Genomic DNA, 23121 nt, shown 5'->3' on the forward strand with positions numbered 1-23121 from the left:
CGCACAAAAAATAATATCTCGGTCTGCCAGGACACAGAAGGATGATCAACCTACTTGTCTTTAAAGAAAATCGATCAGTGAAACAGATGTACATCATCTGCCCCATACCCCACTAGAGGACACGGGACTTCACTATGCATAATTTTCAGTTAAGATACAGTTGTCTCTTTTCTTAACTTGATAAAACTCTTTCGGTTATCGAATCCTATAAAATATCGAAACAGAAACGGGGCGCATTCGTACGAATTGTGCCTATACTTATTATATTCTAGCTGCGCCCCGCGGTTTCACCCGCGTAAATCCGTATCCCGTAGGTATATCGCGATAAAAAGTTACCTATATGTTATTCCAGTTGTCCAGCTGTCTACGTACCAAATTTCATTGCAATCTGTTCAGTAGTTTTTGTGTGAAAGAGCAACAAAAACACTCATCCTTACAAACTTTCGCATTTATAATATTAGTAGGATGTGTATACACTTATTACGATCAAACTAATATTCAGCATAGCCCCTTTTTTGATTTCTAACAATATGATTAATGTATAAAACCTTCCCACCGGGCCAAGCTTATAAGAATGTATGTATACAACCAATTTCATCATGATCCTTCACCGCATAAAGAGCGAAAAAGTTTTATAAGAAGTTGTATCAGCTTTTACTAAGTTTTATATTATTCTCCTACACTTTGTCATCCTCATCCATGGTAATGTTATAAAGATTATACAATCGAAGTAATCTCCAGAAGTTATCGTGTTATTTTGAATTTATTATCTTGAATTTCTTAATAGATACGTTATTTATTAAACGTCTGTTACCTTTACAGAGAAAAAGTAACACGATTCAACTCGCAATTAAAAGTTATTTTACTTTTATTACAAATCTATGTGTGGTACACTATTTATATGCTAATAAACAATTTTAACACGATATGTACTATTAAAATATATTTCTATAATATTTTCTTTATATAATATATTTATATATTATATATACTAATAATATAATTAGATTGTTTGTTTGGACACGATAATCTCATGAACAGAAACAGGATTCTTTCACTGTTGGATACGTGCAAAATTCTGAGTGCTATAGGCTACATATATACCATGGGCAAAGCCGGACGGACCGCTTGTATGTAAAACAAATGTATGAAACTTACCTAATCTTAAAGTTTTAGTAAAGAACACTTGGTAAATGGTGGTACTCGTTGTTTTTCTATATCGTAACCTGAAACAAATAAATAAATTAGAACATTATATTTTTATAGAAAATTTCTTAACATTAAGCGATCTAATTGAAAACCTTAAGGATAAGACTCTCATATAAAGATAAATGGAATATGTAAAGGATTTATTACATATTATTCTTCAACTTAACTTCCAAGTTAATATATATACAAACACACACAAATACATACATTCGTTGGTATCCCTAATATCCCTAACATAACAAAGCGAAAGGAAACTTGTCTGTGTGCCTCTCCTTCAAGCCTAAACCACACAACAGATAAATATGAAATTTGGTACAAATATAGTTCATGACCCGAGAAATCCCGGGACTATCTATATTTTCCTTTGCCTACGGGAATCTAGTATATAAATTTATTAACAAAATCGATTTTTTTCATAAAATTTCGTTATAATGTTTTATTTATACTAAAAGTATCACTTGCTATAGCAAGACTCGTAGTCATCGACAAAGTATTTCCATTAACGAAGTACGTCATATCCATTTTTCCATTAATAATAATCATAAAGTAAGTAAAAGTATAACAAACAAATCTCATGCAGTCCCTGACAATTACAAGCAGGGATTTTTTTTTCTTTTTTTAATGTCATAGCGGGCAACTGAGCTGGTGGTTCGCCTGATGGTAAACGATCACCACAGCCCATGAACATTCGCAGAGGCTCAGATCTCTGATAATGCGCTGGCCGGTTTTAAGGGATAAGGGATAAGGAAAGGATTAATGACTGGAAAGAAGGAATGGACTGGGAAGGAATAGGAGAAGGAAATAGGCCACCGCCTCCCCCACTATTATTTCACGCCGGTCTTTTGTAGGGGTGTGGTACTTCCCCGGTGCGAGCTGGCCCAATTCGTGCCGAAGCGTGCTCGACTCCGAATAAATAATATCATTGCTGTTGGCGTTAATTTCATAATACCGTATACTACCACGCCATAAATTCTAAGAATCTTGAAATAAACCTATACGCTATTTTCGAAGTCGGTTAGCAAGATGAACCAGCAAGTTTCCCAGTTATCGGTTCGCTTACAGGGACGAGGGGTACAAACTTTAACGGCGATCTTACGAGACTTGCGACACCAATACTGAACTTATTAAGTCGGAGCGAGGCGCCAGGGTTCCGTCTACTGAAGTTTGTAATAATAGTGTTATTTATCATACTTAATATTGTAAACGCGAAAGTTTGTAAGTAAGGTTGAATGTATGTATGGTTCGATGTTTGTTACTCTTTCACGTTAAAAGTACTGAAGCGATTGCAATAAAATTTGGTACGCAGATAGCTGGATAATTGGAATCACACACAGGCAACTCTTTATCCCGATATTCATACGAGATACAGACTTACGCGGGTGAAACCGCGGGGCGCAGCTAGTATACAATATTTCATTCATCATTCATCATTTTATACCAATTAGGTGGTGAAAAAGGTGTCGAGGGAGTTATGTAGTCTAATCCTAAGTAGTTTTAAGAAACACTTATATTAAGACTAGCGGTCCACCCCGGCTTCGCCCGTGGTACATATATAGGCTCTACCTCAATAAATGGGCTATCTAACACTGATAGAATTTTTTAAATCCGAAACTTTTCAGCCTTATAATATTAGTATAGATTTATGTGCATGTTAGGGTATAATGGTGTCTTTGTTAATGTAATCAATGTTTTTAATGTAATTTTAAATAAAGTTAGTTCCTTCCCAGCTCATGTGTTGTTCACTACCTTAAAAAGGGTCTCCTGTCCGATTTAAAAATAAATATAAACATTTATATAACTTAATTAGCGCCTCCATCTATTTTATAACGTAACCTAGGATGATAGGACGTTTTTTAAGTACACCACACAAATTAGTATTAACACATATTTTACACAAAAAATATAAATACATAACAATAACAAAGGCATTTAAATTTCATTCGTCATCAATATTCTCAAGTGTCATTATTGTCTTCATGTTTTTTATTTTAATCAAAACTAGATCAAAAACAACTATATTTTTTGCATTTAATAATTCAGGAATTCATTCATCCTTTTAAGGTTAACAATCATATTCTAAAATATGCCTTTAACGTTTTTATAACAGAGGCAATAACTGCAGACTGCTTTCATACGAGACTGTCTACCCTATTACGTCACAATTAAGTCTCACATGTGAATCATAACTAAACCAAAGCTGCGAAGCGTTACACTCACGCTAAACGCAACACGATTGGCTAATATGATAGGGTTGTCACAAGAGGAGTTTAATTTTTTTTTTTGTTTTCATACACGTATGAACTCTTATGGACTTGGAAGAATTGATAAAAAACTGAAGTCAACATCTGTTTTACTGAAAATTTTTCTTTATTTACGAATACGTGGGTTGGGTGTCCGACCGACTGAGGCATTTTTTTTGAGTCGCCCCTGGTAATCGTAGTAGAGGTCCTATTTACTGCTTATTGACTGAGTCTTTTACTTATTCATTTCTATAGGAAACACATTTTTTTACGTTATAGGGGGCAACTGAACATAGACAATCGCAGAGGTAGTGCCTCTGCAAAAGCGCTGCCCGCTTTCGAGGCGTAAGGGATAAGGAAAAGATTGACGACGGGAAGGAAGGGTGAGGAAAAGGAATCGGGCATCCGGCTCCCCCACTCACCGAAGGAAACACAGTGTGGTACTATCACGGTGCGAGTTAGCCCAATTCGTGTCGAAGCGTGCTCGACTCCCACAATGAAATAGAATACTCAGGACTAAACAGGACATCCTGATTTTTACTTTTAAATTTCTGTATTCTTCTGTATTAGTATTATTTCCGGTTATTTATGACTTTCCTGTATTAAAACGTTTTAAAAGTACACCTAAACGAAGTCTAGTAATAAATAAATGTTTCCAGTTAAACATTATATCATGTCCCTAGAAGGTAATCGACAGTCGATTTATTATCAATTTCAAGCTTAATGGATAATGTAATTCCTAGAATCTGTTTAAGAAACATTTTTATATATCGTATAAAATCAGAAAAATTGCCATCCAAAATATTATGTTATAAAAAATACAAACCTCGGAGATATTCGCGAATATAAATTATGATTGAAGCTACAAACGCAGAAATTGAGTAATGGCTGTATGTAGTGTATTATTCGAAAATAGCCCTTACCGGAATTCCGATAGAGCCTACATTTCTATGAAGGACTGGGTAACATAATAATACAAAATCATGTTGTTTGTCAAGCTAAAATGTGTTTTATTGCGTGTAAAAAAACAAGATATTGTAATGGCCTGTGTGATATCAGTAAAATAATCATTTCATATGACGTAGATATGTAAAAATGTCTATTTTTTATCTTTTTATATATATTGCTTGCATAGTAAGATTTATACCGATTTTAGTTTTGATATTACGATATAAATAACTGTAATCTATAATAACAGCGTAAGCTCAACAATTTATTTGTTTATACGATGTGTTAATCTCTGGAAGTAGTGGTTCGAATTTGAAAAAAAAAATGTGTTGAATAGTCCATTCACTTTCAAATGCTATAGCTATCTTATAACATCATGTAATACGTGTGTGTAGCCGAGGGACAAATCTAGTTGTTCGTGAATAAATAAATATCCAATGTGTCTCAATTATATTTTATGTTATACTATTTTTAACCTTAAGTAAACTAAGATAAGGCTCAATTTAAAACGTATGTAAAATTGTTAATGTCTCTTTAAAAAATTCATATAAAACATACATACTTATTATTTATCAATCCATTTATCATACAAGCGGTCCGCCTCGGCTTTCTATGAACCTTACTTGTGCGTTAATAGTAATGTAAAAAAAAATTCAGTCGATTTGAGATTAACGTATCACAAAATTAAATAACATACATACTTACGGTAGAGACAATCTAACCTAAGAGTAGATTGCATTACATAAAGAACTAGCTGTTGCCCGCAGCTAATATATTTTCTTGATACAAATTTTATCTGTTTGGGGGTAGAATTGAACAGAATCCTTTCATAGCGGATGCCTACGCCATAACATTTATCTACATGCCAAATTTCAGCCCTATCCGTCCAGTAGTTTGGACTGTACATCGATAGATCACTATGTCAGTCAGTCAGTCAGTCCTTTGAGTTATATATATATATATATATATATATATATATGTATATAGATACGTCCTTTCTATGTAATGCTTACAAACGAAACAGTTAACACTACGTAGCTTTTACTCACTATATCAAGCTGACATTAATCATTCACGAATAATCTCAACACAGAATACAGGGCGAGTACAGAAATAGTCTAAAGTGACATTCTCTTAATCCATTTGATGGAATGCGAAGGTCGAAATCATCCATCAGTCCAAATCAGACAGATCAGGGTTATTCAGGTTAGAATTAACTCATTTGACGACTCAATTTCAGCCTTGTCACCGTGCAGCAAGGTTCGAATTTATGCCGTTTTACAATACAACTAAATTGTAGTCTTTGATTTTGTAAAAAATTCTGAATGATTTGACGGAGTCAAATTACATTAAGATTACATAAGAGACACTTGAGAATATTACGTCAATTCTCGTTTACAGATTATATTTTGTTATGTTTAAAAAGACGTTACCTTCTACGCTACTGACCGAAATGGTAAATTTCTGGGGTCAGTATCAGATTTTATATAGTAATCTATATGGTTACTTTCGAAGGAAGCTTTATAAACGTAAGTAAATGTATTCATATCATATGTAGAAATTTGTTGCTGGTGTTCCCTAAACTTTATAAATAAAAATTGATTTGATTTTATTATGACGTATATACATACGCCTTAGTAATTATACACATATAACATGAAACATATCCTTTACGCTGTAATAAGGAATTTGCATTTGCACCGCGGGACAGTTCAAATCTTATATCAAAAGCCCGAAATTAATAATGTACCTACTATGTTAGATTAACATCAATCTTCGATTATAATAATTTTGGATCGATTTCTAATTTGCATACCAATATAAAAACAATGTTTCTGTTGGTTATTGACAGACATTTGTCAGAAAATGGATAGCTAGATATTGTTGACACTTTCAAATAAGAATCGGGCGCAAGTGACGTTTTAACTGAACGCTTTCATTTCACAGTCGTAATTTATAGTTGAACAACAATTCTTATACAGTCTGATGAATATTTATTACTATTGATGCCTAAAAATAAGAGATAAACTAACATCGGTATTTGGATATGTGGATTACATTTACAATAGCTCAAAATTCGTTAAAAATCCAACGCGAACTTGAAAGGCAATAAATAATAGCGAGTTATCACACAGTTTCCACTGCAACTGGTTTATTGGCAGTCAGAGAACGCATTTGGCTTACTGGCAGCGTTTCTTTATTTGGCAGGTAAATTGCTGGCAAGGCTTGCCAACTAGGACGATGTTCTATAAGTTAACGTATACCGGACGGGATTTATAAGTTTCAGGTTGTAGAAGCTAGTTTATTGGTTAGTGAACAGCACAAGGATATAGTAAGATTTTAGGAAGAATTGGGTCATGATGCAGTTACCGCGCCTTTATAGACAGACGTTATTGTGGTTTGTGGAATATTTACAGTATGTTAGCGGTTTAGATGAGAGCTCCCACAATATGGGGTGGGCAAATCGAATGCGGTTTCAGTGCTGTAAATTGCATTTACGTAATACAGGTGAGTGCGAGGCATATTCTTTTAAATGTAAGGGGAAAAAATGTCTTATTGAGTCTGAAAAATGTCCCTAATTTGTTTTCTTTTATCACGAATGCTTTCATGTATATAAATCCAAAAATCCAAAAAAATACATTGGAAAGCTTAGCTTATTTACTTGTTTTTAAGGTCTTTATTCCTTAAATGGCGTGTCGATGGAAGTTGTAAATTACTTTTCATTATCAGCAACAAAAGATTTTCTGTTATAAAAGACTTGAAAGGAAGATGGGCTGCGATAATCGAATACTGCCACTAACGTTAATTACGAATGTATCAAAACTTTTGGATAATGGACGTTCGTCGAATTGGGAACTTTAAGTAATTAGTTCGTAAGCATAATTTAGTGTGCCATAAACTCATAACAAATTGTGTGGAGAAAATCTGTTCCGTGAAATTTAGAAATAAAATCGAATGTAATTTTTAAATCACTACATAGTATAATGGAACGTCGCTTCCCACGTCTGTCCCCAAGTATGTATGTGTGCTTAGATTTTTAAAACTGCACAACGGATTTTGATGGATATTTATTAGATAGATTCAAGAGGAAGGTTTATATGTATAATAACATCTATAAAGCTACTACGAATTTAGCGAACTATACTATAACTACGAACTTTTAAAAATCATTACTCTTTTTTTGTGGGGAAGTGGAGACATCTTTCATAGATACTACTGGTCCCCAGGGTAAGATAATCCGACATAGCCCTGGGTTATGTCGGTTTCCTACCGACTAAAACCCCACTGAGTTCCGTCGAGCCGCTTTATTGAAAGGGCAGCAAACTGGTAATTTTTTAATATACTAGGGGCCAACTGAGCTGGTGATTTGCCTGAAGGTAAGCAATCACCACCGCCCATGAACATTCACAAATGCGCTGCCCACTTTATGGTTTACAAAGACACATTAAGTAAAAAGGAAGGTATGTACTGGGAACAGTAAGGAAAAGGAAAACTTCCATATTATTATATGGAAGTTTTCCGTTTCCTATATATTATTACATATTATTCACATGTGTATTAACATGTGTCCCGTATTTGTGGTTACTGTAACAGTCATGAAAAGTAACAGTATATAGTCGTATATTAATCGACGCGACCAGCTCACGTAGACCAACAAACGCAGTATTTCAGATCGATGAAATTATCAAACACGATTTTAATCTTGACGGCGAATCCAAAAAACAAAAACATCATCCAATTATAAAGGCTGTGTATATAAAGATGAATGAAAACGGTTGGTTTTAATTCAGAATCTCCTTTCATCGCTGGGTTTTCAAATTGAGTTTCGGGCACAACAAAAATGTATAGACTGAAGGTGATACTGTCGCTATTCAATGTTTTGCGATAATTATATCTAAGGCCATGTCCATACTCGCTGTTTCGTGTCTTGCGAAATGAGTAAATTCTGTGTTCCGTCGTGAACGTTACATTAACAAATTTCGGTACGATGTTATGGTCTGGATATTTTCATGAATAGCGACCTCATTAGGCATGAAATTCATTAGTCTTATCCTTACTAATATTATAAATGCGAACCTTACGCTTTAACGCCTAAACCACTGAAGCGATTTTGTTGAAATTTGGAATGAAGATAGAAAAAAACTTGGGAAAGTACATAGGATACATTTTATCGCAAATAAAGGATGGAAGGGGTTGAAACAGGGGATGAAAGCGATATAACCGAAATCAACGCGGGCGAATCCGCGGGCGGAAAGCTAGTACGCTATAAACGCTAGTGTCTATTTTATCTCCTGATGCACGTATCTATAAAAAATAACACATGTACATCTACAGATCTACAGATAATTGTGAAGGGGAAACTAGTATTTTTGTATGTTTGTCAAGATTTCGCACAAAAACCACTGGACCGATTTCAAAAATCCTTTCACTATTGGAAAGCTGTAACTTCACTGAGTGATAAAGGCTATATATGTACCACAGGCGAAGCCGGGGCGAACAGCTGGTGTCATATAACTGAAATACTATCTAGTATATAAACTGCTAACTTAATAAATTAAGATGATTAACAAATTCAGTCTCGTGTCTAGAAATGTATGATAGATATTGTAAGGAGAATGATATAGGGCGAATGAGAGATGCACTGTACAGCTGTGCATTATGTCGTTCACTTATCTTTTTATTACGGTCACATAGATATCATCACAGATAATCAATTTCCTTGTCCTCTTATCTCCGTCTTTTTATTTTATCAAATAATTCATTAATATTCTTCAAGATCTTCAATAATTGAGTGTCACATTCTAATTAGTATTATTTAGACTAGTGATAGTCTAGACTCTAGATAATAACCGTTTGCACAGATTTCTCACTTTGCATCAGAACACATAATTGTATATAAATCCCCCGCCCTACTCAGGTTCCGTACCTTAAGGACCACAGGACCGTTCTCTGGCATCATAATTATTATGTACATGTAACGTAAAATTGAAATATCATCATCATCATCATCATCATCAGCCCATATATGTTCCCACTGCTGGGACACAGGCCTCCTATGAGGGTTCAGGCCATAATCCACCACGCTGGCCAAGTGCGGGTTGGCAGATGTCACATGTCGTCGAACTTTTGATTCTCGGACATGCCGGTTTCCTCACGATGTTTTCCTTCACCGTTTAAGCAGTGGTGATGTTATCTACATGCGCAGATAAATTGAAAAATCAATTTATTTCCTGCACGCTCGCCCGGTCTCGAACCCCGACTTATCGATTTTGAAGTCCGAGGTTCTCACCACTGAGCCACCACTGCTTGCAAATGCAAATTGAAATATGAAATCGACTTATTTTAAAAGAACAACTACAGAGTTTCTCGAAGGCTCTCTGTAGAAACTGCTTTCCGAAAAGTGGTAAATGATAAAACTATAAACTTCTAGAAAAATTCGAATTCAATAATAAAATATTGCAGTTTATCTAAAAAATTCATACGTGTCATCCAACTACGTCCGCTAACGGTGAAAGCACACTGTCCCCAGTTCATTTGTCTTCATCGGGCTTTCCACATCCGCCCAAATAAATGACGCGATAAGCGGTTCCTGCGCGTTTCATAGAACCAGCAGGGATTAATTTAGACACAGGTGATACGCGACAAAACACGTTTTGTTGGGAATTATATCGTAATTTTAGATTCTGGTTAGATAGACGTAGATGTAGGGACGTGAAATTGTGTTTGCATATTGCTTAGGGTGTGTTTATGATGATTATTATTCATACTTAATAAAGAAATGGAGTTACGAACACGTAACATATAATTAAAATACTTAAATACCTGTTTAATGTAATATTTTCTTGAAAATTATTGAAGAAATAGTACTCAAAGCTTAAATTAATAATGGTATAAATGGATTTCTAAGTGTAAGATAGAAACATTTCAACAAATAAAATAGTTTTGTTAAAAATATACAACCAACCATAATTCAGAAGGCAGAGTATTGTGGTAAATTTAACATTTGTACTTGCTACAAAATTTTATTATATTTGATATTTTGATATATTTTGATTTAAAACTTACTAAATATGCTATGAAACTTACCTAAAAACGACACTAGTTTCCTCCTTATTTATACGCGCAGCGTCCACTGACCATCGCAGCGCTACAGCGCTTCTGCCCTCTAGCGGTCCGCTGACAACAACAGCTGAGAGAAATCTATGAAATCTCCCCTTACTTCGCACAGACCTTGCAGCTCTATAACGCGGCTTAAAATAATAATCACTTTTCGTCCTATATTCACTAGGCCACTTAGTTCTAGAATGTTCGCGAATGTTTCTCGATCGCTTCGGAATGAAGTAGGGGGGAGTATCACAGGGCTTGTCGGTGAAACTGGTCGGCGTGAAGTTGCCCCTGATGGAGCCGCCGATTATCGAGTGCAGAACGTAATCTCGGAGCGCTGAATCCTCGAGTTGTAGGTGAACTGGAAAGAAAATAATGCTCATTAAGGGTTTTCATTTTTAAAATGATCTATTGTTTATTCTAATTTCATGCTTGATAAAAGAATATCACATTGAGTAATAACGTATCTGATTTCAAAAGTAACACCATTAATATTTCAGTACTGTTTGTTATGATCCATAACTCCGTATCGGACTTTAGTCTGCATTCAATAAAATACGTGTATACGTCGCAACTTATCAAGACCTACGTTCTCATATACTTATGTAGGTACAAATACCAGACGTATCTGAGCGCTTAGCAAATAACTCTCCAAGTACATTACAATAGAAAAGATTCGATTACTCATAAGTAGTTCAGCGGTCTTAATTAACGGCCTCATGTAAGCCCTCAATAAATACAAGTACATTTAGTTCTGGGCTGGCCTCAAACTGTCTCGTTGAACCAATTTCCGCGAGGATATGGGTTAGCTCCGATAACGTCATGCCCTTATGGGGACGAAAAATTGAATCAAGATGGATGATCCTTCATTGTGTATTTATTTGATCAGGTAATATCGTGTAGCATTCAATTTGTTTTTTGAGTTGAATTTATTTGCTGTGTTTGAATTATGTATTTCATAAGTGACAGCATCATTTATTATCTTACTAATATTATAGATGCGAAAGTTTGTAAGGATGTGTGTGTGTTTGTTGCTCTTTCACGCAAAAACTATTGATTATATTAACTATAGATATTTGGTACGTGTCTCGCTGGACAACTGGAATAACATATAGGCAACTTTTTATCCCGATATTTCTACAGGATACGGACATACGCGAGTGAAACCGCGGGGCGCAGCTAGTTATATATATATAATCTAATTGTATTTTTAAAAGCGTTGTATGCTTTAAATATGGTAAATTACGACTATGAGCAAGATTCATCCGGTCATTAAGATACTTTTTTAAAAACCAAATGCACTTTTATATTCATTTAATAAAAACTAACTGTTAATCCAACATTACTTACAATTAAATTTTATTCATATGTACAGATTGGATGTCGTAAATAGAATTTCACATGAATTATAAATCGTATAATTCATATCATATATTTGATCTTATTTTATATACGAATGTAATACCTACACCGATTCTATAACACCTTCGACCTTTAAAATATTTCCACCGTATCCTCGATTTATCACTAAACAGCTAAGAACTAAATCTTTATGAAATCTCTTCAAACATTTATCTTTCAGCTTAAGCTCTTATATTAAAAATGAGGTAAAGTTATTATAAACACATTTTGCTTCAACTTTGGCTTAAAGTAGAGAGTATTCAATCATAATGAAGGGGGGACTTTGTAGTTTTAATATATTACCACAGATAACATAATGCTATACTAAATATTACTTTCTATATTTTCTTTAAATTACGAGGATTACGATTTGGCAATGATCCATCTGTCAATCGGAAATTTGTCTTTATTTTTTGGGTTTGTTCATATCATATTATACTAACATATTTGTACCCCAGAAGCTAATACATATTATTTTATTTTAAGTAATTCTTGTTTGTGTAATATATACCTACATATGATAAAACATATAAACTAATATAATGGTAACAATAATGAAATTATCTTCAATCCTCACAATGTGTGTCAGTCAGTGAAGGTGCTCAAAAAACTATCACAGTCACAGCATGAGTACAGAAGAGTCTATCGGGAGAGAAAGAGATAGCAATAATGTCGTCAGTCGTCTTTGTTTTATCAATACACCTAAACAGCTTCTTTACAATCTAAAATGAAAAGTAATGACATCTCAATAAAGTTCAAAAGTCATTTGCATAATAAATCTGAATAATAAAGTTCTTTGTACAAATCCGAAGCTAATCGTAAAGATATTTGACGAAAAAACACTATTCTCACTGAAATTTCTCTTATGCAAATACAAAAAACTTTTACCAGATAACTTTACGAAATAAGTTTTCGTAATAATTCGGCGTGAGACAGAAAAGTCTAAGGATTTAAGATATCAAGAGATTTGTAAGGTAAATAATTTTATAAGGGAATGTTTTCGGAATTTAATCCCTTCCAATCCTGAATATACAATTTGTGGAAACGAATTTATATAGGCTCAGTATTTTTAGTAACTATTTGCTTCATTTTTCATATATTTTATAGACTAAATGTACTAGGTGTTATCCTCGTAATGAGCAGGACTTTTTTTTCAAAATAAATTGATATTTCTCTAATATATTTTATTTTCGATTCTTTAATTCCATTCTTTGTAAGAACGAAAATGATTAAAATATCATTGTGATCGACCCATAGCGCAAGATGTTTGAAATTTTTTCGACTTGGAAATAACAAATGTATTATTTTCCTTGTCTGCTTAAATTGTGTTATTTTTCCTTACAAGCTGACGCTGGCAAGATATATTAGACTTCCTGGTAATGGATGGAGCTATCTTAATAAATAATAGGGTAAATTGCGATTATATTATGTAGTGTTTAGTAGAGTGGTGAATTAATAGAATTAAGAATTCTTAATGGCAAAGTTATCAGTTTGGCCTATATGCTTTTTGTCAAATTATTTAAATTATACGTACCTTTAATTTAGATTTTGCGTTGTCCTTAATTTCATATATATTAAATGTTTGGGAAACAAATTGAAACAAAACAACATAGTTGTCAATAATCCTATACTACTAATATTATAAACGCGAAATTTTGTAAGGATGTGTATGTGTTTGTTGCTTTTTCACGCAAATACTACTAAACCGATTGTAATGAAATTTGGTACGTAGACAGCTGGACAACTGGAATAACATATAGGCAACTTTTTATCCCGATATTCCTACGCGATACGGACTTACGTGGGTGATATCGCGGGGCGCAGCTAGTTGTCATATAAAGCTACGTTATTTGTTTACATGCTTGAACGCTCTAATTTAAAACTATTGGACCAATTTGATGAAATTTGGTACAGAAATAGTTTGAAACCCGAGAAAGGACGTAGAATAATTCCCGTGCAATTATATAGGATACTTTTTATCCCGGATATCCTACAAGTAATCTGTTCCTCTGACTCCGAGGGTGAAACCAGTTTAAATATGAAATAATTTATCGCTCCCCCACTCCATTTTATTATTAAATGTATAACGTTCGCGTATAATTAGATGAAGGAAAATTCTACATTATGAGCGTTAATTCACGGCATCAAAAATCTTCTTTCATTTTGTGAACCCGATCCTCCGAGACAGCGTATATTTATCACTTTGACTAAAATGTCTATTAATTAGGGAAGACTAACGTGCTGTATTCAAGCGGAGAGCGAATTTCGCAGTTTTTACACCATTCATCAACTGAAAATAGAGCTTCAAGGTTTTCTTAGAATGTCGCTGAATTTGCTATGCTTAATTTCTTCTAACTCCAGCCCATCGGTGAAACGGCTCGCGGGCTGAGTCGAAAAAATTAAATTACGAATAGATCTATTCCTGTTGAAAAATTTAAAATAGTATAGTTATACAACCTTCGACATGATTAAAGGACAAATTAATTCCGAAATTATTAACTAGTAAACACACAACACAGTCAATCGGTAGAAAATTCACGAAGTGATTTAAAATTTTTTTAATATTGTAGTAACAATACAAAAAAAAATCAGTCTAAGTGAAACCTCCTTCGTTTTTTGGAACGTCAGTAAATAAGATGCTTTATTATTTTTGTAATTTCACTTCGCACAGCCTATCGGCTCAAGATCTTACTCAATAAATGCTTTAATGTCCATTAAATCAACATCTGTTAAAAAGGATTAAAATTCAATTAACTAGTAAATTTAATTACAATTTGATTATGCAGGATTAAAGTGTCGCTGCTTCGGAAAATGTTCTCGATTGTTTTCTTAGTGACATGTAAGTTTGAAGAATTACTTTCTTTACCATGCTATCCTGCTATTAACGAAAATTTGTGAGGATGAATGTATGTTTGTTCCAATTTCACGCAACAATCAGTGAACGGATTTTGGTGATATTTAGCAGTGATATATTAAAATAACACATGCAGGTGAAAATCGCGTAGCGCAGCTAGGCATAATATAATTAAGTTAATACATTTATAAAATGTTGCAGGGCTACGTATTACCAGTTGCAGTATATTCGACATAAAACCAGATGAGTATATAAAGAAATATCTGTATGGAGTTTATACAGCTAAATCTGACTTAATGGGTCCAACTATCACTCCATCATTATTAACAGAGAAAGCTCATCTGGAGAAGGCCACGCGCGAACCGAGGACCACAACTAAAGAGAAAGATGAGTACGAAAACTATTTAACTAAAGAGGAATACGAAACGCGGAAACTCAAAATGGAAGTCACTTCGATATTAGAGAAGAAAAACAAAACACTGCTTGACTTTGATAAAGACGTACTAGCACTGGAAACGAGGAGATTTGACAAGATCCGAGAGCTGCCTTCACATGTGCCGTATCGCAGAGAAATATACTTCGATCCGATAGAGGCAAAGAAGTTTTTGAGGCAGAAGAACAAAATAGTGCGTCTGATGGAGCAGTTCATATATGAGACGAGATATAAACTGCCATATGTACAACTGATGCAGGCAAAATACAAACACACTCAGCGCTATAGAATAGGGTTCTGTTTTGCGATATTGCAACATTTAAAACTCGAGCAGCGTGTCATATACACGACTATGAAGAGATACATGGACAGGTTCCAAGCGTTGTTCATTCATATAAAAATGTATGAGAAGATAGTGAGACTTGATGTTGATATTAAGGATGTGATAGTTTATATAAAAAAACTTAATTGGGAACGAATGGAAATAGAAGATCCTGTTTATTTGGATCAGGTCAAGCATATCCAACAATAAGTATAGCTTAAAAATGCTCAATTGCTTTCATACAGAAAGGATATTTAATACTGGCTATCCTACTCAGGATAAATTGGTAGATTTTTAAATTGTTTTTATACCGGGACTACCCTGGCAGGGCAGCACGGACGAGCGACTATATATAAAAATGGTCGCGTTCCTAGTTCTTATTTCTTTACATATTATTTGGATGACTCACAGAAAACTGTTTGCACAAATATCGGATTTGAAAAGATTTCTTCGAAGACACCTGAATTGCATATCAAAGGGGTCAGGGGAATCTCGGTTACCTGTCAAAGTGTCAAAAGCACTGGAAAGCGTGAGTTTTCACAAAGCAATTGTTGCGAAATCTTTGCAGAGATAACATTTTACTCGCTCGCAAATGAATACTTAAAAGGAACGAGAACGTGAAATTGTGGGTTAGACAAATATTCTTGGACAACTAGTACTGTACTGGGCAATGCTTCTATTATTTATTGCGTTTTTTGTGCTTTTTCAATGTTTTTTTTGACGTGACAACGTCTTAAAGTAGGTTGCGGCTCGGAGTCACTCATGAAAAAGTGTAACGCCCGGTAACGTTACGATGAGTCACCGAACTATGATTGGTCCGCCGCGCGCGCAGCACTAGAGAATTAGGCGCATTGAATCGGCGCGTGCTTGTGTCTCTGTCTCTGTCTTTTTAGTAAACAAAATATATTTTCTATAGTTAAAATTTGTGCAATTCTTATTTTCATCCAATTCCTTGTTCCTATTGTGCAATTTAATAATATTCATATCAATAAATATTCTTCCGAGAAAAAGACGTTGTCACGTAAAATCTTCGCCCGTAAAACCGACTTTACAGGCAACCATTTTTTTTTAGTATTTAAGATTACATTTTGAAGCGTAAGTTCTAATGGGAGGGTAAGACGCTTCGTTACGTAACGCGTTACTGTTCCCATTTGTCTGGCATCCCTTTCTCTCATGCAGTGTTTGGGACGTAGATTACTCAATGCCATCATTAAAGACGGGCATCCCGGGGCGTACACTTTTTTGAAGTACTGAGAAAGAACGAAAACAAGATTCACATTCTTATGTATTAGTGCTTTAACGGTATATTCTGATGTAGTGTTTCATTGAACATATTTGTAACGTTCAAAGTTAAGCTACATTACTTTATAAATATAAATAAATGATCGATTATTTCGTTATTTATTAATTATTTTGATCTATTAGTAGTGGTTTTACGTCAATAGTAAAATAATGGATATAAAAAAGAAATATAACGCAAAAAATAGTGAAATATAAAAAAAAATTCTAAATGGCACCTTAAACTATTTTGTTCGACGTCCATACGTCATGTAACGGACGTTCAAACTATTGAAAAAGCACTAACTATCTATTTTGTAATGGAAATAGAAAAACTTGTCACTGTGGCCGGAAAAAACACAGACAATGGCTCAGCAACAAATGTTTTTTTCATCCGTGTTCATTTATTCAACGTTGGCAACACTCCAAACAGTCTGGCAACATTGAAGCGCAGTTCGAAATTTAAATACCGCTATCTTTGTAACGACATTTTGAGTTTTAAGTGAACTTTTAGGGACGTTAATTAATATTAGTGTTTTGAATTGAGTTCAAGCTGGTGTGTTCTAGGAAGTTTGAGCTTGTCTTTATTTAATTTTGTAACACAAGTATACTCAAATAAAACCGAAGTTGTATGTACACACATTTAAAAATCCAAATTCATGCATCATGAAATTCGTTATGAATTATAAATTGGCTTTGTTTGTGTACGTCTTGCCACGTGAAATTTGTTGTCATATGTAAATATCTTCACATTTCACATCGAATTTGGAGAAGAAGATAAGTATTTAAGAAAATAAGGGCTCTATTCATCAAACATTTCAGTTTTGAATCAATCAATCAATCAATCAATCAATCGTAATTTGTAATATTAGTAAGTATTTATATTGAACGATTGAATATGCATACATAAATACCGGGATGGTTTAAATAAAAAAGTAAAACAATATCAACTTTTAAACAAAATTCAGAAACAAAGGTAGTTATATAGCAATAGATTTATTAATATTTGTAAACTTTTCACGTTCCATAATACGATAATTTATTATAGCTTATATTCTCCCAGGTTAATTACGTAAACCCGTATCGGACTTTTTACGCGCTTTCCTAATTTTTTTTCGGCACGCAATCTCACTCTGTAGGTAACTACATAGATCAAGTTTTGAGTGGTGAAAGTTACAAGTTGTAGCGTTTTATTGGATCAATTATTCAAATACGCGAAAGCGTTTAGAAGTAATCTTAATATATATAAAATAACGTGTTACATTACTTGTCCGCGTTGGTCTCCTAAACTACTGAACAGATTTAGAAATTAAAGACTTATTTTTTATTGTTCTCAAAATGTATTAGTTGTAAGCTTTTTTTGTTGTATTTGTGATTAAATGTATTTTCTTTCTTTCTTTCTTTAAACTGATTTTCAAACGCGATTTATTCATTATATTATTAACCCGACGTTTCGAACACTTTACAGCGAGTTTTCTCACGGGGAGACTACTAAACAGATTTTAATCTTATATGTGCAGTTTGATCAAACATAAAATACAGGTTAGACAATAAGGACTTAAAGAGATAATTGTTATCTACTTCAATCCAAATTCAATAAGAAAAGTCTGTTCTGGCAAATGGGTTTCGAAGCGTGCATTAATAAAACATGACTATTTGATTAGCATAATATTAGTTACGTAACAAATTCTTTGTTACATATATTCCTATAAACCAAAACATACAAATTTTGCACATATTAAAACTCGCCAGCCTGTACATTAAAGTCCACAAATCATATACCACTTAACGTATCATAATGATCGACTCTTATTTCTTTACGAGCACCATTTCTCCATGGTTAGCACGCCAAAGCTTGCGTATTAGACGCTATTTGAATAAGCTATGGGGTTGTTTGCTTGAGACTACGTAACTTGTGGTAATGACCCAGTGAACCAGATTTATTTGGTTTTAGACGGTTGAATAAATAAAACCGGGTTTAAAGTGGTTAAATATGCAAATAAAGCTGTAAACTTATGGTGCCTATGTAATAATCGGTTGGATATAGGCTATACTTAATGAAGATAAATTTGATGTAAACAGTTTTTGTTTGTATTGTAAGGTAAAATTATGAAAAAGTTTATATTTTTTAAATATAAAACAATAAAATATATAATTTAAATAATATTTTAAAATACATTATTTTAAAAGTAAACCAATAATGACAGATACGAATGTTTTACATAATACAAGAAATTTGTTTGTTTATTTGAACGCGCTTATCTCAGGTACTACTGGTTCGAAGGGAAAAAAATATTGTTTTGTCAAGTAGTCCATTCATGGAATAAGACTATAGACTATAGACTAAGCGTGCACGACGTGCGTGTGACCGGAGCACATAGCTAGTTAAAAATGAATCAGTATGACTTCGCAGTTGAAAGCACAAAAAAGAACTTATAAAAAAATGCAACACACAAAAAATAATTTGCAGCAACGAGTTAAATTTTGTACGTTACTTTTCTCAGTTTACAGTTAAATGTATGAATTTACAAGCAATAGCGAAGCGTTGGCACCTGTGACACAGTATTTTTAGACGTTATGACGTGGTTTTTAACTCGCTGTTTTTAACATATTTTATCTCAGCTTTTATTCCATAGTCGTATAGTCTTACTAATATCTTACTAATATTATAAATGCGAAAGTTTGCAAGGATGTGTGTGTGATTGTTGCTCTTTCACGCAAAAACTACTGAACCGATTGCAATGAAATTTGGTACGTAGACAGCTGGATAACTGGAATGATACAACTTTTTATCCCGATATTCCTACGGGATACGGACTTGCGAGGGTGAAACCGCGGGGCGCAGCTAGTATTTCATAAATAGAATATTTAAACAGAAATAGTCTTCCTTAGTAGAAGTAGTTTCTGAGACAATTACGTTCGAAATTTTCAAATTACGTTACGAAAATAACACATTCTCCACCTTTATATTATTACTAGTTGTAACCCGCCGCGTCACCCGGTACCGTCCCGTGGTACCCGGTTAAAAAGTAACTTATGTGCTAATCTAGACTATAATCTATCTCTGTACAAAATTTCACACAGATACGATAAGCTGTTTTCGCATGAAAGAATAGCAAACATATACATCCATCAATCCATATTTAAAACTTTTGGTTCGAAATATTTTACCCGAGTACTACGCGAGAGACGCCGCGGGTTTTCAAGAAGTATCTTATATATTGTAAGGTACAAGAAAGTTGAATATCACAGCATATAAAACAGGAAAATTATAAAACGCCACACCTACAAAATATCACAGTTGCACTGCATTAGCTTACATGAAAATTTCATAGAATTGTAGAAAGTTTTCATTCGTTTTCCATTCCCGTCCAACTTTGAATGCATATGTAAAGTGTTCGAGTTAGGACGGTGTAATTCAAATGTTTTTATGTAGATTTCTTCTATGAAATCATTTCTGAAAAGCTTCAGTTAATTTGTGCATACGAACGTTTCAATTATTTATGAGCCATGATGAACTATAACCCAGTGCCACACCCCCACAGAAAACTGGCGTGAAATAATAGCATGCTGTTGTGTTTCGTATGGTGAGTGGGGGAGCCGGAGGCCTATATCCTTTTCCTTACCCTTTCCAGTCCTTTCCTTTATTCCTCTCGTCAATCCTTTGTTAATCCCTTCCCAATTTAAAGTCGGCAATCCATTTGTAGAGGCGTAAGGTCGGCAATTGGCCTTATGCCTCTCCAAATGTTCATGGGCCCACCGCCCATGAACATTTGGAGAGGCATATTGCTTACCATCAGGTGACCCACCAGCTCCATTACCGACTATGACATAAAAAAAAGAAACTCATGAATCTCAGTCATAATAACTATATATCACTCTAGCATTTTAAGTTACAGTACAGATTCGTCTTTTTTTCTTAATATTTTATGAAGACGTGCTATCTAATAAACGTTTTTATCGTCACAACCAAAGCGAAGACGCCATATTGAATTCAGCTACACGATACAGATAATATTACACTACACTATTAACGATATTTGGCGAATGATTGTCTAGCAAATCTTCATTAGCCAATCTATTATGTTTATAACAAGGTGCTAATAATTATGCTGTCTTTTTTGACACATTGACACATTGGTGGTTGGTTGTTCAAAGCCATTTACAAAGGCAAGAAGAAAAATGAACAGGTCACAACCAAGAGTCGAAGTTACGTAAAAATACGTTCAAATAACCATCACGTTTACTAATTGCTAGTTAATATTTAAGCGGGGTATCGGCAAGAACTGCGCCTACCCGGCACTCCCATGCCGCGCCTCGGGCCAATTAACTAGTAGATGAATAATCATAGTTTTCATTATATTATTGAACCTACTCGTAGAAGTGACCTCGTGACCAAGTTATTGTTGATACAATCATTGTCATTTATAACTATTTATTTGTATTTTTATACCGTTTTCACGCCAAAACTGCTGGACCGATTTTAAAAATTCTTTCACCATTGGAAAGTTGCAACTGCACTGAGTGATATAGGTTATATATGCACCATCGGCGAAGCCGGGGCGAACAGCTAGTGTACATAGAGAAAACGGTGTCAGTATATAATTGTTAATTGAAGACACGGATTAATGAAAAACAGTTTATACTATCTTTGGAGTTCGAAGTCACTTTAAATTTGTCGTCATCGTCTTCATCAGCCCATATATGTTCCCACTGCTGGGACACAGGCCTCCTATGAGGGTAACTTTAAATTTGTAAAATAATTATGTTCAACTAAGTGCTTTATGGTTTACCGAAATAGTAAATACTTATAATAAACCTATCCTACTTATATTATAAATGCGAAAGTTTGTAAGGATGTGTGTGTGTTTGTTGCTCTTTCACGCAAAAACTACTGAACCGATTGCAATGAAATTTGGTTCGTAGACAGCTGGACAATTGGAAGAACATATTATAGGCAACTTTTTATCCCGATATTCCTACGGTATACGGACTTATGCGGATGAAACCGTGGGGCGCAGCTAGTAATTTAATAAAATTATAAACGTAATGATGATAGTTAAAATAATGAATCACGCACACTCCTTTACACCTAAAGGGTAAAATTATTTTCTAAGAATGTTTATGTTATTTAGTTGAAATACAAGAGGTTGTTTTTATTTCTAAGTCTATTTATTTAACCTTAACAGAAGCCAAGCACTGAATACTTGACGTTGAAAAGATGTGGCAGCCCGTAGCGATAATCTGATAAGTGCCTCTATCCAGATACAATCTAAGCAAGGAAATTGGCGGGAAATCCTTCATCCTTTCAATTATAATGTGGCTCGTACAATGCATTCCATACAATATAAAAATAAATCATTTTGCGAAAGCATTAGATACGCAATCACTTCGAGGAGATTTTTATAAATTACGTAAATATAATATCACGATTGACTAAGTACGATAAGAAATTGACCTGTAATTACGATTTTATATAATACTAGCGACCCACACCGGCTTTCTATGGGTGAAATTACGCATACATTGTACATATTATAAAGTATAAACCTTCTACTTGAATTGTCCTATCTATTAAAAAAACCCTATCGAAATCTGTTGTGTAATTTTAAAGTTCTAAGTATACAGACTCACACACGGCGGAAAGTGACTTTGTTTTATACTATGTACTTATAAAAAAATTCCCTAACAATGGAAGATAAGAAAATCTAATACTAACAATGATATTGTTCACTGAACTCGTAAATCGATATCGAATAAAACTTCTGACAATAAATTGCGGCAGTTTGAAACAAAGCCTAAAAAGTTACGTGAGGAAATTAATGAATTCGATTTAATTTATCAGACATTCTCGGATAGGAAGTCCTCAAATCATAGAGTTTTGTTTATTTGCGTTCTAGCGTGCAGAAAATTATCAAACTAATAAAAAATAATGGTCGTTGGTTATAATTTGATAAAGTTGAACACGAAAAAATATAAGGGACTGTACGTTGCGTGCAAGGTTATTGATTTTTATAGTAATTTGGTAATATTTTTCATAAAAAAAAAAACAATTAATTGCAACTCATTACTAAGTAAGATTTTACTCAAAAGCTATTTGAAATAAGACTAGAAACAAAACTATTACAAACCAGTTCACAGACACAGTCAGTTTATTTCATCAAGCAACCACTGAAGACAACCTGATTATGTTAAACCTAGAAGATATTGGACTTTGCAGCCGTTTCTCTAAAGTTAGTGTATACTGTGTAGTCTTATGTTATCTGTGGTTGTAATACACTACCTGACAATCAAAACTACTTATTTAAAAAAGGTTTTACTGCTCAAATGC

At 33.9% G+C, this 23121-nt stretch overlaps 1 protein-coding gene across 1 annotated transcript in view; it reads right to left on the minus strand.

The window, feature by feature from the left end:
• The window catches only part of LOC119828184, a 172872-nt gene that overhangs the window by 68476 nt on the left and 81275 nt on the right, over positions 1 to 23121 (minus strand). The window contains exons 3-4 of the mRNA XM_038350285.1: positions 10485 to 10863; positions 1159 to 1226 (exon numbers count right to left, since the gene is read on the minus strand). Of these exons, the coding sequence (XP_038206213.1) occupies positions 1159 to 1226; positions 10485 to 10863 (447 nt within the window). The remainder of the gene's footprint in view (positions 1 to 1158; positions 1227 to 10484; positions 10864 to 23121) is intronic.

This window comes from Zerene cesonia, chromosome 7 (genome assembly GCF_012273895.1).
Source record: "Zerene cesonia ecotype Mississippi chromosome 7, Zerene_cesonia_1.1, whole genome shotgun sequence".
In the NCBI taxonomy this organism is placed as follows: Eukaryota; Metazoa; Arthropoda; class Insecta; order Lepidoptera; family Pieridae; genus Zerene; species Zerene cesonia.